Raw genomic sequence first — 22409 nt, 5'->3', positions numbered from 1 at the left:
GATATATGAGACAAGGGTGCAGTCTCCCTTGTCTCATACAAATAATTTCCGGTATTATTTGTCATCTACAAGGATTACATTATGAAGGAAAGTGGCATCTTAGCTCTTTACTTTTATGAAAATGATGTTACACTCCTAAATAAATTCAGTACAAGCCCTGCAAGATTCTTTAACTAAACAGAATAACTGCTATAATAAATTTGGTATTATGAAAATCAGCAATAAAGACAATCAAAATAGGCCGAAACATTAAAAACATCAAGTAAAACATTTTAGCTATTTAGGCACAATTTTTGTGAAGATGGCATAAATGTGGAAAGACAAAACAGAATTAGCAAAGATGGTATGGCTGGAAGTCAACTGAATAAACTTATATGTAATAAGAGAGAAATTAGTCAAAATACTAAACTAGCTGTATACAAAACAGTGTATACAGCTAGTTTATTCCAACCAGTTTTCACTTATGGATCTCAGAGTTGGGTTAGAAATAAAACACAACCAAAGACTGAAGACCACAGATATAAGAGTTCCAAGAAAAATTAGGGGAGTGAACAGATGGTATCATATTAAAAATGAGGATGTTAGTAAAGAACCTGATGTTGTTAGCAATCAGGAATGTGTTAGCAGCACTAATCTCAGGTGGAGTGATCACTTAAATCGAATGGGAAAGGAAAGATTAGCAAAATAAGTGTTCTTATCATCATGTAGTACTATCATATTATTTTGTATATCTCTTGAAGGTACATATCAGGAATTTGATAATGATTTAGCATTTCAGTTAGTAGATGATTTGTGCCATTCAGTATGAGACTATCACCATACAACTGGAGGTCTCAAGTTGCTTGGAAAAATTCAACAAGCAGGTTATAGATTGCTCCCTGGATTACCTAACCTTCAGCTTGTTGTCAAAAAGTAACATCAAAATCCATTTCTCATCGAGAACTTAGTGAATTGTGCAGCTGGGCTTCTGAAATGCAAGAGTACCAATGAATTTCTCTTAATGCCAGTGGGTTTTCACTCAAGCTGAAAGAGAACAGATACATTCAATATTTGCATAAAGTTTGTATTGTACTGTATATTTCATGCCTGGATACAGCACAGGCTCTGAAATTAAAATTCTCCATAATTTTGGTACAGTGTGTCATGCGAGAAAAAACCATATTCTATTCTGAAGTAGTCCTTCAGTGACACAATCATCTTACAGTTTCCTTAATCCTGAGAGCAGACCTAAAAATGATTAAATTGCTGTGCCAATCTACCCATGAATACATAAGCAGAAGATACTCATAAGCTACATCACTACCTAGGCTCAATAATATAGTATTCTTAAAATATTAACACATATGACTAAAGCTAGATAGGGTATAAAGGCCTCGCCTACTCTCTATTAGGGAATAAAAGGCATTAGCTAATTTATTTTTTTTTTTATGACTAAAACTTTTTTGCTTCAATGATATGGCAATGTCCACTGAATTATATTTATGCCACACATTTTAACCAGTGACTATAATCCCCATAAGCTAAACAAAATACTATCCTCCTTGTCACAAACTCATAACAAAATTATTCCATTCCTTCTCCATCTGAAGTACTTATGAAAAAAAACAACCATAGGGCTATACTTCAAACTAGCAACCTAGACAAACCTCATCCTATGGCACAGGTATAAATTGCCTGCAAGTTGGCCTATTTTGGATGGAAAGCAGCATTTGCCTTGAGGATTAAAAGATATACATATACTACATTTATTATAGCAAGTCACAGCAAACCATGCTTTGGACACCTCATTATACAGAGTGATAAAGAAAACAACAAATCAAAAATTCCATTTCTGGAGTCAGCAGTAGAAACAAAGAACTCTCCTAATATCAACAAGTATGGGCTTTGTAATATAATCAGAATTTGGAAAACTGCAATTCTAAGACTATCTATAGCCTATCAACCACAGGCTATCTCTATCTGCAGCTTCTATTTCAAGATATTGCTATTTGACTAAACATTATAATAAATCCCAAATACTGCTCTAAAAATACTCTATGCTAGATTTATTCACAAATCTCTCCTTTTTTTTTTTTTTTTTTAAACCAAAGCTTATCACAAATGTTTCACATTTATAATTAACAATTTATAGGTTAATGTGCAATTCATTCTCTATCATAGTAATTTAGTGCACCCATAATACCACAACTGTAAACTGAATATTTATCCATAACAATCTATTTATATTGATTTATTATGTTACATTTATATTTATATAAATGTGCCAGTCATATGCAAATAGTTGAAATATACTAACCTATATCTCTCAGAAATTTAAACATATCTGCCAATTATAGAAATTATCTTAATTATTGATTACTTAAATGTCCTAAAACAACAAATCTTATCTCTTCTACCATATCTATGGTTTCTCTACAAAGTATAACAATTTGTCGCATGTCTTGATTACCTTGATGGACCTGTGTTTCATTCAGGATTTCTCCATGAGTGCAGATCACAAAGATGCCTCCAACGATCTCGATCCTCTCTCTTCCATGTTATGCCCATAGATTTCACTAGTGAATCTTCCCTCTTGTAGGTGGTCTTCCTGGTTCTCTCTTTATTCTTTCTTGCCAGTTGAGTATTCTATATGTCCATATGTTATCCCGGAGTCTGGCTATGTGACCTGCCCATCTTATATTGCTTTCATATACTGCAGTTACCACATCTTTTATGCCTGATCTCTTTCTTAGTTCCGTGTTTCTAACATGTTCAATTTTGCCGATTTACAAATCCTACGTTCTATTGCACGCTGAGTTATTCTGAGAGTCTCTTCTTCTTTTCTTGTCGTGTTCCAAGTTTCTGATCCATATGTGAGTGATAAAAAATGTCATAGTTCTTCAGATAAATTGTTATTCATTTTTACTGTTTATCCTAAGTAATTGTAGGAGTCAACTTGTTCTATAGGGATGTTATTAATACATAGGTGACTGTCACTTGTGTAGATGTTTTTGATCCATTTTGTTTTTTCTAGATTCATTCCTAATCCTATCTTATTGCTGTTTGTGTATATTTGTCACATGCCTACCAGATTGCAAACTGGAAGCAGGAAGTGATTTATCATGTCAAACCCCATGGGCAAGTGTGCAACAATATGTACAGTGAGTGGAATGAACATGTTAAATAACTAGCTAAGAATGAATTCCAATAAAAAATAGATAAAAATAATACATATACATAACTATATATATTATTAACATTAACAATTAGAATTAACATTAACAACAGAAAAAGCAGAAGTAATCCTATTAATATAATAGTATTATATTAATGAATAATAAATAATATAATAATAACAAATAACAAAAATTCTACCATGTTTGTGAGTGTTGACAGAAATCCTCCCTGAGGTTCTAGCTGCTGCTGTTGACAAAATGTCCTACAATTAACAAATAAGAAATATATTATCTTATATTATAAAATACATTATCATCATATTATAATTCTAAATGTTACTTTTCTAAATTAAAGATGTCTTACCTGTTAAATTCTGAAAGGGCCAATGATACAACTTGTCCATAACCCTGCAATAAAATCAGTTTAAGAGACTTTTACATGTTTAAAAATACTATTTTAGAAATAAAATTTCAACATATTCAAAAATATTTAGCAATTTAATAAGCCCCCATCCCAAGTAATAAGCATCTGAAAGATTTAAAGCAATTTATATGTCCATTCAGAGAAATTAACAAGATTGACTTACTGTGACAAAGTATGCTTATCAGACCAGAAATTATTTTTCTCTCCATTTTCCCTTTATCATTAAAAAAATTTATTAATTAATAAAAATAAAAAATAACTAAATTATAAAACTATATAAAACAAATAAAAACCAAATCCTTTCACATGCTCTGATAAATATGGTCATGACATATCAAGCATCATCTCCATCCAAGGAGGTTGATTATTATGGATCTCCATATATTTCTTGTCTACTCTCTTGCTCTCCGCATAGTTCAAGCTAAGCCAGTCCTTTATGTGTTTCAGCTGTGTGCATGTGAGCGTGTATGCATGCTTGTGCCTTGCTTTCTTTCACTTGCCTTCAATTCTTCCCTTTAATAAATCTTTTTGAAAACTTTCATGCATTATAATATGACCAATATATGATATTTTTCTTTTCTGTATGTTCTTCATTAATTCCATTTTAATACCATCATCTCCAAAACTTCATTCCTCTTCTTCTGGATCCATGATATCTTCAATACTTTTCTGTACATCCACACCTCAAAGAACATCAATCCTTCTATGTCTTCCATGTTTATTGTCTATGTTTCTGCTCCATACAGAAAAGTTGACCAAATAAAGCATTTATATCATTCTTAATCTAATTCTTCTTCTCTTGATATTAGCATATTTTTCATTCCGTTATAGGTTGATTTTGTAATTTCTATTCTTCTCCTTGCATTTTCCATCCTCTGTGATTACATGTCGTATATAATTAACATTTCACTTATTCTATAACTTGGTTTTCTACTTTGATTTTTAACTTCAGAATATATTTTTCTCTGTCTCTACTATCATAGCTTCAGTTGTTGTTTTTTTTAATGAATTTAATGTATGCATGCTTGCGTCTTCCTTTCTTTCACTTTCACATATTTTTTACCTGAATATTTATTTGCTCTATTAATTTTTGCAAGTCTTCCTCTCTTTCCATGATCAATACAGTATCATTTGAACAATGAAGATTTATATTTCCTCCTCCAATTCTTCCATAATTTCAAAAATGTCTTTACTGTAGAAACTGGAGAGAAAAGGAGAACATGCAAACAAGGCCTGACATTTTTTTGTATTTAGAAAGTTTCTGATAGTTCACTGTTGATTTTTGCAGTTTGGTTCTGATATTAAATATTCATTTTCATATTTCTGCCAATTCTATAAATGTTTCTATTAACTTCTTATGGTGAACCCTATCAAATGCTGTATTATCTATAAAACAAAGATAAACATCTTTCTGTATTTCAAAGTTTCTTTCTAATATTCTAACACTGAAGATATCCTCTCATTCCTTTGTTTTTCGTAACTCACTAAGCTTACTGGTCTGTAATCTTTACATTCAAATGCTCCAGCTTTTTTTCAAGATGTTTCTTAGTTTTTGTATTCCATTTTCTTCTAGGATCTTTAGCATTTCTGTATGAATGTCATCTTGATCACCTTTCCTATCTTCATTTGCTTTATAGCTCTTAATATTTCTTCTTTTGGTATTGGAGGACTGTCTTCAAGATTGTGGATATGAAAGTCTTCAGGCTAGAGTATATATATTTTTATACAGAAAATCTTTTTTATTGACTGCCTGACTTTTCAAGTCTGAGATGAACAAGTTGAAAGTTGAAAAAATTAAATATCATATTTAGTTACACCCAAATTCAACCACTTATTCCATTTTTTCAAGAAAATTCTGTATTGTGTTCCTAGATTTCTGAATTATTATTTAATAAGCCAAAATATGAAATTTCTTGGTTAATTTATCCACATTAAATCAATCTAATGTACAGTGAACTCTCATTATAGTAAATACACTATTATACCAAACTGAATCACTATAACAAGCTGCTGCAAAGTCCCAATGAAAGCCTTGTAATATAAAAATATGCACTACAGCAAACCTTTGACTATATTAGACAATTCCATCAGCATTAATATATTTTCTATAATAAGAATTGACTATATATATATATTTATAAGAATGTACCAGCACTATTAATGGATAGTAAACAAAACTACATTTAAATCAAGCTACTTACATTTAAAGCAAGTTCATTGTCAACAATTGACAACTTCACAATATACTGATTTGCTCCCTGAAAAGACAATAGAAAATGAAACCTTAATAATAAGGCAAGCACAAGAAGGAAGTTAAGCAAAAAATCAATCATAATTTACACACATTTACAGCCAACAGGAACTGATGAAAATCATGCTATAAAGAACTAATAAAAAATACCGAGTCCAACAGCTCAAGGGTAATTTTATCTCAATAATGCAAATAACAGGTTTTAAAAAAAAAAAAATCACTATATCAAACTGCATTTACTAGCAGATAATAGCAAACTCCTGTCCCAAGCTATTCATTTGATGAACATGCAGATTTATGTTTAACTAAATCCATTCAGTAAAACAGTCATGCTGAACAGAGCAATGATGCCATAGTAACAGATATGAAAGCAGGTCATGTGCCTAAGACAGGAAATTAACTCTGTCTAATCTTTGCAATAGCTAACACTCTATCTCTGAATGGATACCCTTCTAACATTTTAAACAAATTGGTTTTTAAAGACAACCCCCAACAATGTGGAACAGAGTCCCAATATGTTCCACAGCTGTCATTCCATATATTAATTCAGTATCCACAAAATGGGCAAGAATGTTAAAAGCTCATAACATCAGAGTAATTTTTAAACCAATTACCACGATCAGACAAGTCTTCAGATCACCCAAAGATGAGGTACCTTTCTTCAAATTTCCTAGAGTATATGAAATTCCATGCACATGTGGCCTTTCTTACATTGGACAGACCTCTAGAAGTTTTGAAATAAGACAGAAGGAACATGTGGGGGGGGGATGTCAATCAAAAAAGAATCATCACATCTGGTTTAGCTCATTATTTCTCAACATCAAATCACGTTATAGATTGGAAAAACAGTTCTATGCCTTACATCGAGAATGATTACAGACACAGAACTTTCAAAGAAGCAGCAGTGATGCTACACACAGGCAATAATTTAAATAGAAATCAAGGTGCTATTCTTAAAGAGACATATGGAAATATCTCATCAATTCTCTCAGCTCAACAGAACTACAATACGTGAAGAACTACACAACACGTGGTCATGTACTGGATTCTGACTGAAGCATTCGAATGCATGCACGCCATCAAACACGAATTATCAAATGTAACGGCTTAGCAGTTACTAAAGTGTGTGTTTTCATGTAACTTGATGCATTTGTTTTCACACCAGTACAGCCTTGAAAATGCTAGACAGTGGCTATTGAAACTTGCTGGCTCTTTGTATTTGTAATCATTAAATCTTATGGCCTATTAACAATAAAAGTTCTTAGTTTTAACACATTAGACCAAATATGAACAGTTTAACTTCATAGCTTACTTAAAGTAATAAAAATTTTCTTTATTCATAAAAGTTTTGCTCTAAGTATCATGCACTCTCTTAAATGATTGATTTAAAAACATAAATGAAAGAAGAATAGTTGACTTTCACTACAGCAAACTCATAAAGACCAAAATAGTAGTATGTTAAAGTGCAGTGGTTCTCAACTTTTGTGAGACTGCAGCCCAGTAAATTCTTTTTTTATAAGACGATGGCACAGTCCCAACAAATTTACTCATAAATACCTTTCCAATTTTTTTTAAAGTTCATATATTAAACTAACATAAGTATCAATAATTAATTATGGCATAATCATAGAGTATTAGTACACTTATGAATATGGTGTAGCATGTTGACAAATATAAAATTATATTTAAATTAATTATCAATCATTGGACTAATGAAATCTTGTAGCATATTGTAGTTTCCTCAGGCCAACATCATTAAATTAATTTGTGCTGATTTTCATTGGCATATCCCATTCTGATTGCCGAAAAGTTATAATATTATTCAGTGTAAAATTGATTATTGTATTATTAAATTGATTTTAATGATGTTGGTTTAAAAAAAAATGGTAGTGAGAAAAATATTTGTGCATTGTAACTCACCATAGAAGTCAGCTGAGCAGGAGAAGCAGCAGTAGGATGTCAACTTGTCAGCAAAATACTTATTATCACATACACACACACTCCAAATATTTATATATGTAAAGTATGTAATTCTTCCTTCCTTTCCAGGCTTATAGGCCAAGTGGCCTGTTCCGGACTCAATTCCATCTTTTTAAGAGTCTTCCTCTGCATCGAATACCTTTTGGGTGGTAATTTAGAATTTGTTTAGGTATTCTGCTTCTATTCATTCTCAGTATGTATTCTTTCCATTTTTCTCTTATAGCAAATAACTGTTTCATTTAGGGAAGTTGTAATTCCAAGTTTTTTTCTGATTTCGCTGCTTTTCATTTTGTCCATTATTGTGACTCCATCCAAAATGAAATTTCTGCACAGAAATTTCATTTTGGATGATTCGATTCTTCTTTCATCTGCTTTTTTTATTGTCCATATCTCACTGCTAAAGTAAGGTGGGTTTAGCTACTGTATTGTAGATTCTTATTCGTGTGTGTTTTTGTACATAATTGGGTTTAAAAATTTTATTTATAATGGCTGTTACTTTTAAAAAGTTTGATATCTTCGGTTTTATATCAGCTTCATTTTCATATGACACTGTGCAACCTAAATATATGAATGTATTCACTTGCGCTATTATTTTGTTGTTTATTACTATTTTGCTTCTTATTGGATTTGCATCTTTGAAGGCCGTGACTTTTGTTTTGTCTGTTGATATTTCCATACCATATGTTTTTATCAGATTATTTAAACTGCATAATGATTTTTGTAGTTCAACTTCATTGTTTCCAAACATTATTTGGTCATCAGCAAAATGAAGAGTAGCTAATCTGGTGTTACGGTTTATATTGAATCCTCCTTCATTAGTTATCTTCCATTCTTTTATGATTTTATCTATGTATATATTAAATAAAACCAGTGAGAGAGGGCAACCCTGATGTACTCCCCTATTTATTGGTTTCCAGCTTGATGTTGAATTATTGTACTTAACAGATATTTTATTATCTTGATATATATTATATAAGGCTCTAAAGAGTTGGTTTGGTATTTCATATTCTTCTAGGATTTCCCATAGTTTTTCTCTGATAATTTTATCAAATGCTTTGGTGTAATCTATAAAAGCTATGTGTGTTTCTATGTTCATTTCTCTGTGTTTTTCGATTAATATTTTAACGTAAATTATTTTCTTCTGTGTGCAGAGTCTATGACTGTGCATTAAAAAGACCTGAATCCATTTTTGTTCTTCTATTAATTTTGAGTCTACTATGTGTTTAAGTTTATATGCTAAGATTTTTGCATATACTTTATAACAGGTACTCAGTAAGCTGATTCCATGAAAATTGTTACAATCAGATTTGTGTCCTTTTTTGTAGATGGGGATAACTATTTCTGCATGTAATTTAATTTAAGTATGTAATTTAATAAATAAAAATGTATGAATCTCTCAATTCTAAACACTAGTTCAACACTAATTAATATTTTGAATTTAAAAATGCAGCACTTTAACACAGCAATTAGAAGTCATTCAAAAAGTTAAACTTAGTTTATTTTATTACAACTGAGTTTTTGAAGGTTTTAGTTAGGCTAGCGAGATTTTTGTTACTGTTTTCTGTCCATTAGCTTATTAATTCTGGGATGAAGTGACGTGATAGCCAAACAGAGACAGTCAGAAAGTTGCAGGAGGTTCCTCTGTTTCATTTTAAGCACAGTCACGGCAGAAAATGCAGTTTCAAAAAGATATGAGGTGGAAAAACAAAGAAGAAATCTCATTGCTATTTCATGTAAATTTGGATATTCATTTTTCATTCTTATCCAGAATTTTGAATTACTTATAGAATTAAAAGTACTTTCCAGTCCTTTGTCCAGTGATAATTCAATAAGTTGAAGAGTTTCTTCATGGGAACCTCTTTGTGCTCAACAAAGGGGTTCACAATCCACATATTTTGCATTCAGGGATCCTCACGTTCAGGATAATACTTTTCAAACGACAACATCAACATCTTCAAGTGAGCTGCAATAATATCTGAAATTGAATTCTGTGAACAGAAATCATATGCTTCCATAATATAATCTGAGTATGACTGAAACATTTCATTATTTCTTTCTGCAATCATATTAAGCCAGAATTTGAATTTCTTTTTAAGTGATTCAATCTGTTCCAAGCATTAAATATTGCTGTATCTGGACCTTGAAGTTTTAAATTCAACTCGTTTATGTAAGAAAATATGTCGCTGAGATATGCCAGCCTGGCTACCCATTTCTTATCCCAGAAATAATGGGAGAGATCGCTTTTCTTATCAATTAGAAACAGTTCAACTTCCTTTCGGATTTCATATAACCTCTTGAGAACTTTACCGTGGGACAGCCAACGAACTTCCAAATGGAAAAGAAGATTTTCATGATCAGAGTCCATTTCATCGCACAATGCTTTTAATAGTCTTGTATTCAAAGCAGTGTTTTTTATATAATTAATAATTTTAACAGATTGAGACAGGACTTCATTAAGCTGAGGTACTATTTTTTTTGGAGGCCAGGTTTTGCCTATGAATGTAGCAATGCACTGACAATAAGTTATTGCCTGCCATATCCTTAATTTTAGTGACTAAATCTGAATTTCTATCTGTAAGACAGGCAGCACTGTAAGCACAAACTCCAATGCAATTTTTCCATTCGAGACCTCTCTCTTCAATGAAACCATTTAAAACTTTGAAAATTTCACTGCTGGTAGTGTGCATAGGTAATTCGGAAACATTTAAACGTCTTCCTTCATGTCACTTTCATCATGATCAATATATCGTATATACATAAGTAAAATGCTGTTGTTCTGAATATCTGTAGATTTGTCCAGTTGTAACGCAAACAATTTCGAATTTTTAATTTTTTCAATGAGTTGCATTTCTGCATCTTCTGCCACATCAGATATCCACCTTTCAACTGTATCAGTCAACAGGATGTCTTTCATTTTACTTGCTGCAGACTGGCCTAATACTTCATTACAAGCGGCAATCAAAGAAGGTTTAATGAGTTCTTCACCAATGAAATGCGGTTTTTTACATTTAGCAATCTGTAATGATATTAAATAGGATGACGTCAGAAGTGTCAATGGCTGAAGCTTGGGAAATAATTTTCTTTTCTATTTTAAGTGCATCTCTTTTACACATAAAGAATCAATGGGTTTGCTGACTAGATCAGAATGTTTTGTGTTGAGATGTCAGGCAAGTCAAGATAAGTCATTCATAGCTTCGTTTCCCAGAAGAGTAGTACAAATGACACATTGAGGTCATGGCAATTGGTCAGTGTCAGGGCATTGTATGAAACTAAATTTTAAATAGCTGTCCATGTACTTAAGAGTGAATACAGACTTTTTCTTCTGTGTGCTGGTAATTTTCCCCCTCCTTTTGTACATCCTGGAGATTGCTCTGGAGATTGTTCAAGGTGGATGATTCACTATTTGTTGCATCACAAACACCTTCAATATGAGACTTCTTAACACCAAAATTAAACAGAGTCCTTTGTCTCTTATTCATATTAAAATTTAAATCTGTAGGCCTATTACTTTTAAAAAATCATAGCACTCATGTTTCGAAACAAGCACTTACACACTGTAATGTGAACTTACGAAGAAACAGTATTCGGTATTACTAGATTTGAGAATGAGATTTGAGAATTTGATTTGAGAATGATTTGAGAATTTGTACTACTCTTCTGGGATACAGACTGCTTTGATCTTCAATTTCAGTGAAAAAATGTTCTTTATACTTCCTTGTCGATTGTCACTGACATTTGCAACACAGATGTTATTTCGTTCAGTTTTGAGAACAGAGGATACACTGCCCATTGTTGTAATAGGCTTGCAGGCAATTTTTATGATTGGTCATAAACAGCAGCATTCCCTTTCCCAAATGTTGAAAGATTTCAATGTCTGAAAATTAATGATAATTCATGAATACTTCTGTGTTTAAAACTATGTAGCTTGGTCAATGACATTTGCTAAACAGATGTTATTTAGGTGTTCTGGGTATGAGAATTTTTAGAGCTTCATGACACTGCTCCAGTCCTATGGACTGGAGCATTGTCATGAAGCTCTAAAAACTTGCAGGAACAGGTCACATGATGCTTCTTCTGAATTGAAGAGAGAGGTTAGAGCACCCATCTTGTACTGACTTTCGTCATGTGCAGCTTCTCGTGAATGATGTGAAAGATGGTTGTTACAGAAAGCTCCAACCTTGCTGAGATTTCTTTAAGCTTCAGCCATCTGTCACTGAGCAGTTTCTCCTCAACAAGAGAGACATTTTCCTCAGTCAACACTTTCACAGGCCAACCATCATGAGGATCATCTTCAATGCTCGCTCTCTCTCTCTCTCTCTTCCTAGGCGAAACTGTTTAGCCCATTCCTTCATGGTGGAATGCGAAGCTTCCCCATAAACACCATCCAATCGCTATATGATAGCACTTCGAGAAAGCCCTTCTTTGGTAAAAAACTTTATCACAGCATGGTACTCAATTTTTAATATTACAGCCAATTAGCATGCCACATGTTAGTCAAACAAGTGCCTCCAACTGAATGATTTAGATGGAGAGTTGAAACTGGTATACTGACTTCATCATGAATGGTGCTATCTGTCACACACAGCATTTTAATTGGCACAAATTTTGTATGTCAGGCCAGAAACTTTTGGAACCTACCTCGTATGAGAGCAGCACTGGTCTAATTATAAATTAAGATACTAGAAAGGTTAAAAGGTTTATACACTGAGAAAAAAAATAAAAAAATAATAAAAGAACAACATTCACGAGCAGTGTCATAAACCCAGTCTGTTGAATCTGTTTGGATATGATGAAGTAATGCTTCACAACTTTCCTTACACAGTCTTTCCATAGTCTGTTCAGGACTTCTGTCTTTTTGCAGAAAATCCTGTTTGTGTGAATAATGATAAGCATACTACATCTAGATTGTTCTGGTTCATTAATTTTTTTTTTTTTTAATGTGATTCCAACCCATAATAGGTTATAAACCTATAGTACTCAAATACCGTGGTTGGGTTAAAGCGTTTTTTGTTTTTGTTTGTTTTAATGTATTTCTTATGTTTTTTGCAATGAACAGCTATGACTCTCTCTTAGAGTGGCCATAACAAACTAAACAACAGATGCAATGATAAGCAGCAGGGAATGCCAGTAGAGAATACTTATCCTTCGCAGAACTCAAAAATCAAGAAAGCTTTAGGACAGGATGATGATTTAATAATCTTTCTGTTATTTATGCTAGTGCTATTGTCTGCTTTTATATCAATCATACTAAAATTTTATGAAGAAAGAAAATATTTTTTACATAAGAAATCCTTGCCTAATTTTTTATTACAGTGTAACATATCCACAGTATTCAACACAAAATACGAGGCTAATCTTCTTGAATGGCAGGCAGTCTCAAGTAGAGTAATGAGGGCAAATATGAGAATGGGGAACTGGACAATGAGACTTATTTGTGCCTATGGTCCCACAGAAGGTTCTACTAAGGAAGAAGTGGAGGAATTTTTTGATGCTTTAGAAAAAGCAACTGACACAATGAAAAAGGAAAAGTTGGTCCTTGTTGGGGATCTAAATAGCAGAGTAGGAAATGATTGTGAAACATACAAAAATGTTTTGGGAAAATTTGGAGAAAACAGCAAAGCTAATAATGGCAAATATCTGTTGGATTTCTGCTCAGGACATGGACTGGTTATTACTAACACCATGTTCCAACATAAAAATGTGCACAAATTCACATGGAGAGAAGAGGCTAGGAATAAGAAAAGTCTCATTGACTATGTTATTGTTGATAGTGATGTTTTCTCCCTGGTGCAGGACACCAGAGTGTACAGAGGATTTGAAATTGGAAGCGATCACTATTTAGTCTTGAACAGGATAAAATTGAATTTCATATTGAAAAGAAGAACATGTAAGAAAGTTTTAAAGCGAAAGTTGAGCAGCTCTCAGATGTGAACTGTAGACTAATATACACAAAGATTATTCAAGAAAAAATGAAAAAGTTTGAAAACAGGAATCAAAACTTGGAGATTCAGTGGCAAGCCTTGAAGAAATCCCTGATTGATTCAGCTAGAGAGGCATGTCGTAAAGTTGTCTGCAAGGATAGAAAAATTAGAACTCCGTGGTGGACACAGGAAGTTAAAGAGGCAGTGAAGGAAAAGAAGAAAGTATATCAAAAGTTCCTGGCAAATAAGTCAGCTTGTGCTCTTAGAGAATACAGAGACAAATGCAAGAATGCTAAACACTGTAAAACTAGCTAAACAAAAATCATGGGAGGATTTGGCAAGAATATAGAAAATAAATATCAAGAAGGTGGCAAAATATTCTGGAGGTTGTTGAAGAAGCTTAGGAATGGAGGAAAGAGTGCTGTAAAAGGAGTTAGAGATTATAAAGGTGACATGAAAACGGAAGAAAAAGATATCCTTGAAGTATGGAGTAATTACTTTGAAAAACTGCTAAATGAAAGAAGCAGTGATGACAGCACAGTGGTAAAAAACACTGACCAGGCATGCAGTCAGGAATACATATCCATACTTGAAGTAGAAAAAACCATCAAAGGCTTAAAATGTGGAAAGACAGCAGCAGTAGATGATATTCGACCAGAAATGCTGAAGTATGGTGGTATAAAAGTCTTACAGTGGCTGCACTGCACAGTTCAGAAAGCCTGGACAGAGGGACAAATTCCCAATGATTGGAGTACAGCTCTCATAGTACACATATATAAAAAGGGAAATAAAACTAAATGTGAGAATAACAGAGGTATTTCCCTACTAAGTGTTCCTGGCAAGATCTATGTAAGTATACTTGAGAAACGATTGAGAAGAATTGTGGAAGAAAAGCTGGGTGAAGAACAAGCTGGATTCAGGCCAAATAGAGGCTGTCAGGATCAGATCTTCACTTTATGACAAATAGTTGAGAAAGCATCACAATATAACAAATATCTGTATTTAAGTTTTGTCGATCCGGAAAAGGCATATGACAAGGTGCCAAGAGAGAAGCTATTCAATACATTACAGTTATATGGTGTCAATGGGGCATTATATCAAGCAATACTTAGTCTTTATTTGAGTTGTAAGTCAGCAGTTAGAATTGAAGGAAGTACAGGAAGATGCTTTAATGTTAAATCTGGTGTGAGACAAGGATAGGCAGAATCATTGAAAATGTCAACTGTGTTGTTAATGGAGAACCTGTGGAACAAGTAAAACATTTCAGCTACTTAGGCACAATTTTTAGTGAAGATGGTAAATTCAACATAGAAATAGACAACAGAATCAGCAAAGCTGGTATGGTGGGAAGTCAATTGAATAAATTCATATGGAATAAGAGAGAAATTAGTTGGAACACTAAATTAGCTATATACAAGACAGTGTTCAAACTAGTTTTAATTTATGGATCTGAGAGCTTGGTCAGAAGTAAAATACTTGACCAAAGACTAGAGACTGCAGATATGAGAGTCCTGAGAAGGATTAGAGGCGTGAACAGATGGCATCAATGGCAACATCATATTAAAAACGAGGATATCAGGAAAGAACTTGACATTGTCAGCATCCAGGAATGCGTTAGCAGAGCTAATCTCAGGTGGTTTGGTCACTTAAACAGAATGGGCAAGGAAAGATTAGCAAAACAAGTTTTTTCTGCCAGGTTGGCAGCAAAACGACCCAGAGGAAGACCAAGATATACAGGGTGTTCGGGATAAATTTGACATATTTATAATTAATTATATTTTTTCGTAAGTTACATGTATTAACACACACTTCTCTTCATTTAAAAGTTTGGACCCTTCTTCATTCATATACAAGATGTCAGAAAGGATGGATAGCTGGAACCCACCTGAATCATGGAAGAGAATAACTTGTATCATGATGATTCGTGCCCGCCATCAAAATAAGGATATTACGACTGCTGCCCAATGCTCCCTGAATACAGTAAAAACAATCAGGCATGAACTAGAGACTTGCAATGGTGACTACGAGGATGTAGCAAGAAGAAAGATCCCTAGCAGACGATCTGATTGCGTTCGTACAGCAGAATTCCTCGCAAATCTGCAGGAACAGGTGTTGAAGAACCCTGGCATTGGAATTCGGGCTTTGTTCGTGGAGTTGCTAACTGTAGTCAAGCCCTGGATAACAAGGGTAGCCAATGGTAGGCCGTATGTATGGCAGCAGGATTCGGCCCCTTGCCACACCTCTGGGAAAAGTAAAAAATGGTTGTCTGAAAATTTCTACGACTTCACCAGTCCAAATGTTTGGCCTCCAAACTCCCCAGACCTTAACCCCATGGATTATTTTGTATGGGGCGCAGTTGAAAAAGACACCAATCGCACTTCCAGTAATACAAAAGCCCAGTTAATGGATAAAATTAAAACAGTTTTTGCGGCCCTTCCCAGGGAGACTGTAGCATCAGCTTGTTCGAGGTTCCGAAGCAGAATTGAAGCTGTGATCGATGCTAATGGTGGTTATTTTGAGTAAATCTTGTTGATAGTATTGTAATTAACTCTGCCTGTAATGTTTTTTTGTCAATTCATTAAATTTAATAGATACAAAGAAGATTTTCTTTTTCCTTACGAAACTGTCAAATTTATCCCGAACACCCTGTATATGTGGATTATTACGGTACAAAGTGCCTTAGACGATAGAAATATAAGATCTGATAATGTTGGAGTCTTGACAAGTAACAGACTGATTTGGAGGAAAATTGTAGATAGGAAGTTAGTAATGATGTAATTTTTTCATGTAGTACTATCATATCCTGTACACCCCTTGAGGGTACATGGCAGGAATTTGATGATGATGATGATGTGTAACATATCTCAATTAACATACAGTCATTCAACTTTATAGAGAACTATTTTCAAAAACTGTAATACATATTGGAAAGAAGTAGTTAAAAGGCTAGTAAGTAAAAATAATTCAATATTTAAAAGAAGCAATGGAGGACAGCCCTAGTAATCCTAACTGTTGTAGAATAAAAGATGTGATTTTATTTAAATAACATGTATAAATAAATAACTTACCTCATTTTTCCTGTAGTTCACAAGAATTGTTAACAATAACACAGCATCACAACCATGATGAAGCCTGGGTTGTGGATCTGCTAATAACTATAAAAGAATGTTCAATTAATCTATAACCACTTAAGAAATACTTGAACATCCTTCATCTCATTCAGAAAATTTTTATTCAAATCAATAGTTGAAAAAAAAATGCTTTAAAACAAATAATCTAACTTCCCAAATCATCTTTCTTTCTTTTGCTTTTAAAATATATGTCACCAGGCTCAAAAAAAAATTACTGAATTACTGTTCTATTAAGCAACAAAATAAACCAGAAATAGTATTTTAAACATTTCAGTCTATCACATGCAATGTTCAAATCATGATTCCCATGTGAATAGCTTCCTCTTTTCTATTAACAGGCTGAGGGTCTGAATATCACTGTAGCATGATGTTTGCATGCCTTTAGTTGCCAGACAATTTCATCTAAAGAGATGAAAATTATTTTCATTTAGAGCAGGGTGTTTATCCTGGTTTATCACATATGGCAACCAATACTAATATGTTACACATTTTAACATTTCAAGGACAAAATATTTGGTCATGAAAAATATTATGCAGAGCAAAAGCATCCATATTTATAAAGTGTAATAATTATCATATTTATGAAGAGACTCCTAAAGTTATAAGAATAACTGTGGGAAGTCTGCTCTAATATTCTTAATGTTACAGCTTGCCTTTATATTTATGCACTGAAATTTAAATATCCCAACATATCTCAAATATGTTGCATATAATGCCCTTATTAATAGAAGAGATATATGGCTTTCTTGTACAGTGAAACCTGTGGAGTATTCATAACTATAAATTCACACATATGCCACAGTAATTAACTTTTTAATAATATGTAAATATTTCATCTTAAGTATTATAAGACATCATTAATACAGTTATTAAATAACAATAAGAATTACATTAAAAAAACACATTAGTGCACATGCTTACATTGGGGTCCCTCTATGTATACAGTGGAATGTTTAAGAATTAAAAATTCTTATCCTCAATTGTATAAAATAAATTTAGCAGTTATATTTTAATTTAATTTAAGTATAGTGCAATAGTTTTTAATCTTAAACATGCCACTGTATACACAGAGGGACTCCAATGTAAGCATATGCACCAATGTATTTTTTTTTAAATGTAATTCCTATTGTTTAATAACTGTACTGATGATGTCTTATGATACTTAAGATGAAATATTTACACATTATTAAAATGTTAATTACTGTGGCATATGTGCACATTTATAGTTATAGATATATGGCTTATTGACATTAAATTTTATTAAAGCAATGAATTGCACAACTTCAATGCTCATTTCTTATTGGTAGTTAAGAACTTCTAAGAGATGAGTCCTAAATAAACAGTAAATAATCCTTTCTTTAATGTTACATGGTGATCAGCATTCACTTTAGAAATTATGGACTTTACAACTATGTTATAAATAACTCTTTTAATTTCCTGACGTTTCAATCTTCATATTAAGGTCATCATCTGGACTCAGCTTGTCCTGTATATACAAATATACAGGACAAGCTGAGTTACATTACACACAGCAAGATAAAGAAACAATGATTTGATCACCGGTTATTCTACTGGCATGACATCTAGTGAAAAAAAAAAAATTAATTATTTAGAAACTACATCAAAGCTAAATTCTATTTAAGATAACATGAGCAGACATTCTTTCTTATAGATAATTTTCTTTCAGTAACAATGATGTCCTATTTTTAACATTACAATTGCTATTCTTCATTTAGGATTCTGGATTATCTACAGTCCTGTTTATAGTTAACTCTTAGAGAGAAAGGTTCCATGGGTAGAATATGTGCCTTCCAAATGCTTGGGATTTTTAGACCATCATTATTGTTCAGATTGGGGTGGTTGATAAGAATCTCACAGGCTTCCTTAAAATTGCGTTCACACCATGTTTTGGTGTGATGTAAACAACTGGTGCTTTTCCAGTCAAAGAATAACAATTGTAATGTTAAAAATAGGACATCATTTTTACTGAAAGAAAACTATCTATAAGAAAGAATGTTTGCTCATATTATCTTAAACAGAATTTAGCTTGATGTAGTTTCTAAATAATTAATTCATTTGTCATTTTTTTTTTTTTTTGTTCACTAGAGGTCATGCCAGTTGAATAACCGTGATCAAATCATTGTTTCTTTAGCATACTGTGTGTAATGTAACTTAGCTTGGCCCGTATATTTGTATATGCTCCAAATGATGATCTTAATATGAAGATCGAAACATCAGGAAATTAAAAGAGTTATTTATAACACAGTTGTAAAGTCCATAATTTCTAAAATGGAAACAGCAAATAAATTGAGAAGTACATGCTCACATAAGTGAAAGATGGCGTTACACTCATATTATAATGGAAAAAAAAAAAAACCAATTCAGTAACTAGGAAATTTTTCAACAGCAATAAATTTATTCATTTGCAATGGTTTATTAAAGCAGTAACATTTGGAATGACATGACATCAGCCATTGATGGTGGATGTCATTCCAGAGGTTACTAGACATATTTTCTCTATAAGAAATGAACCACAGAAACTACTACCTCTTTATGCTACAAGGCACATAAGGCTATAAGGCCAAGATCCATCTTCTCAGTTGGCCCTGTCTTTTGTAACCAATTCTGCTTCTCTATTAACAGGCTGAGGGTTTGAATTTCACTGTAGCATGATGTTTGCATGTCTTTAGTTGGCAGACAATTTCATCTGAAGAGATGAAAAGTAAACCCAACCAGCCATCTTTATCTCTCTGTCATCCTTTGCTAAGTCAGTTTAGGCCCTTTCCTTTCCTCTTCTGGAATCCACAAAGCTAACCTTGGAATTTCTCCTCTTCCTATTCTCAGTATATATCCAATCCATTCCTATCAACATCTTTTTTATTTCACTGGATACTTTTATAGTGTCTGTTGATATAACTCATGCATCATTTTTTTTATAAGTTGTGGTCTAATTATTTGTAATATTTTATGCAAACCGGAAGCAAAACTATATAATTTTGCTTCCTGTTTCTTTGTCAGGGTTTCCCTCTCCTGGAAACTCAGGTTTTTCATCCTGCAAAACAGGGAAACCAGCCCAAATGAATACTGTGCAGACACAATTAACCATCCTATCAAACAAAGCACTGATTAGGTTTGAAATAAGCCACATTAATTGGTTGTGACAGGCCACTGAACCTAACCTGCACTGGGGAATGGAATGGGAACTCTACTTAAAATGCCAGCTGACTTTTTTGGACAAAATATTGAAAAGAGTAACAAAAGATTTTTGTTTATATGCTGTTTCTAAAATACCAAAATGTGAAGACCTGAAGATGATAAGATATTGGTTATTTCAAGGACGCAGGATGAAATTTTGAAGTTCAGTTTCAGAACTTCAGTTACAGTTGACTTCCTGTGCAAAGGGAAATGTGAGTTGTGTAATGAGAAAAGAATGTCACATGAAAAGCAAATGGACGTATATAACAGTATCAAATGTTTCAGATGTGGGAAACTAGGTCACATCTCTAGACACTGTTCTGTAGGGGCACCTAAACCTAAATCTTCAAGAGGCCAAAGTAGCACATATAAAGATTCTCATTCTTTAAATGTTTGGGCAAAATATGTCTAGAAGAGAAGTGGTCTTGTTGTAGGACTTTACCAACTCTGAAGTTGGTAAAGGGACAAAGCTAGATGACTCGGAGGAGACTTTTAGGAATGTGGAGAACCAATCAAAGCTTCTGACCTATGTCAATACTCAACTTCTCGTGATGTACCTTTACCAGGTGTCTACCTGGATATCAGACAAATGAGGACAAGCTGACAATTTAGGGTTTAGCTAACCAGCAAGATGAAAGAAAAGTCAAGCCAGCTTGGAGTATCACCCAGTTTAAGCAAGACCCTCCTGTTTTCATCAGAAAACTAGGAGAAACAGTGCAAAGTCAGCTACTGAAATAAACTCAAACTAAACATCAGCAGAATTCAAGATAGTAATAAACATAAGAAGCATTAAGGCAAAAAGTTGAACTGGCAGAAGAATTTGAGAAATACCACATCGACATAATTAACATTACTGAAACAAAGAAGAGAAAAACAGATGATGCTCTTCCAAGCAGCAATTACAGAGGCTAGAGTAGCTATAGTCTTCAATACCAAACATGAAGACAATCTCCTTGAATGACAGGTAATATCAAGTAGTGATGTGGACAAATATCAAAATGAGGAATTGGACAATGAGACATTCATGCTTATCGTTCAACAGAAGATTCTACTAAGAAGTGGAGGAATTTTCCTAATCATTAGAGAAGGCAGCTGATGTAATGAAAAATGAATGAACAGTTGGTCCTTGCTAGAGGTCTAAACAGCAGAGAAGGAAATGAATTTCACAAGTATGGAAATTTGTAGGAACAACTTAGAATAAAGCTAATAATAATGTTAACTACCTGCTGGACTTCTCTTCAGAACATGGACTAGTGTCATCATTATGTTTCAACATAAAGAGTGCATAAATATACATGGAGAGAAGACACAAAGAATAAGAAGAGTCTCACTGAGTAGGTCACTGTGGAAAGCACTATCTTCATGCTGGTTCAGGAAAGCAGATTATACAGGGGATCTGAAATTGGTTTCAGATCCCCTGTATAATAAATTGATCACAATTTAGTTTTGAGCAGAATAAAACTGAATATCATATTGAAAAGTAAAATATGTAAGAAAGTTTTAATTAAAAAGTATCAAAGTTGAACAGTTTTGCAAGATGAACGGCAGACTTAAATATACAATTATTATTGAAAGAAACATGAAAGGGTTTGAAAACAATAATCAACCTTGGAAACTTAGTGACAGACCCTGAATTAAGCACTGACTGATTCAGCCAGAGAGGCATGTAGTAAAGTCATGTGCAAGGATAGAAAAATCTGAACTGCATAGTAGACTAAAGAAGTTAAAGAGGCATTCCTGAAAAAGTATATTGAAAGTTCCAAGCAATTAAGTAGGCAGATGCCATAAGAGAATACTAAGAAAAATGTAAGAAAGTAAAGTAGTGTGTAAAAGTAGCTAATCAAAAGTCTTGAGAAGACTGGTAAGAATATAGAACATTACAAAATATTCTGGAGACTATTGAAAAGCTCAGAAATAGAAAAAATGATACTGTAAAAGGAGCCAAGATGAAAGGTAATATGGAAACTGAAGATAATGATATCCTAAATATTTTGAGTTATCATGAAAGACATAAAGCAGATCAGTGGCAGAAAATATACAAGAGGAATGCAACCAGGAGCACATATCAATAGCCAGAAAAGGATAGAAAAAACCTGAAATGTGGGAAGGCAGTTGGAGTAGATGATATCTGACCAGAAATACTCAAGTATAGAAGTATAAAATTTTTACAGCAGCTGAACTGCATAATTCAGAAGGCATGGTCACAAGGTCAAATTCCAGATGATGGAGTAAAGCTCTCATAGTTCCCATCTATAAAAACAGAAAATAAAAGTGAATGTGTGAGAGAGGAGTTTGCTTACTCAGCATTCCAAATAATATTTATGCAAGCATACTTGAGAAGAAGCTAAGAAA

The 22409-nt window shown here is 33.1% G+C and overlaps 1 protein-coding gene across 5 annotated transcripts in view; it reads right to left on the bottom strand.

Annotated features, from left to right (window-relative positions):
• LOC150106430 (armadillo-like helical domain-containing protein 3) overlaps positions 1-22409 on the bottom strand; it is a 352469-nt gene that overhangs the window by 216122 nt on the left and 113938 nt on the right. For all 5 annotated transcript variants that reach the window (XM_090392440.1, XM_090392443.1, XM_090392441.1 and 2 more), the window contains 4 exons: positions 16800-16886; positions 5781-5837; positions 3520-3563; positions 3355-3418 (listed from right to left, as the gene is read on the bottom strand). In XM_090392440.1, the coding sequence (XP_090248566.1) occupies positions 3355-3418; positions 3520-3563; positions 5781-5837; positions 16800-16886 (252 nt within the window). The remainder of the gene's footprint in view (positions 1-3354; positions 3419-3519; positions 3564-5780; positions 5838-16799; positions 16887-22409) is intronic.

The sequence above is a fragment of the Typopeltis vanoorti genome, chromosome 5, assembly GCF_054136105.1.
Source record: "Typopeltis vanoorti isolate ZY-2024b chromosome 5, IOZ_Tvanoo_1.0, whole genome shotgun sequence".
NCBI classification, from domain to species: Eukaryota; Metazoa; Arthropoda; class Arachnida; order Uropygi; family Thelyphonidae; genus Typopeltis; species Typopeltis vanoorti.
Note: the sequence above shows the minus strand (reverse complement) of the source record. Positions and strands in the feature narration are given on the sequence as shown.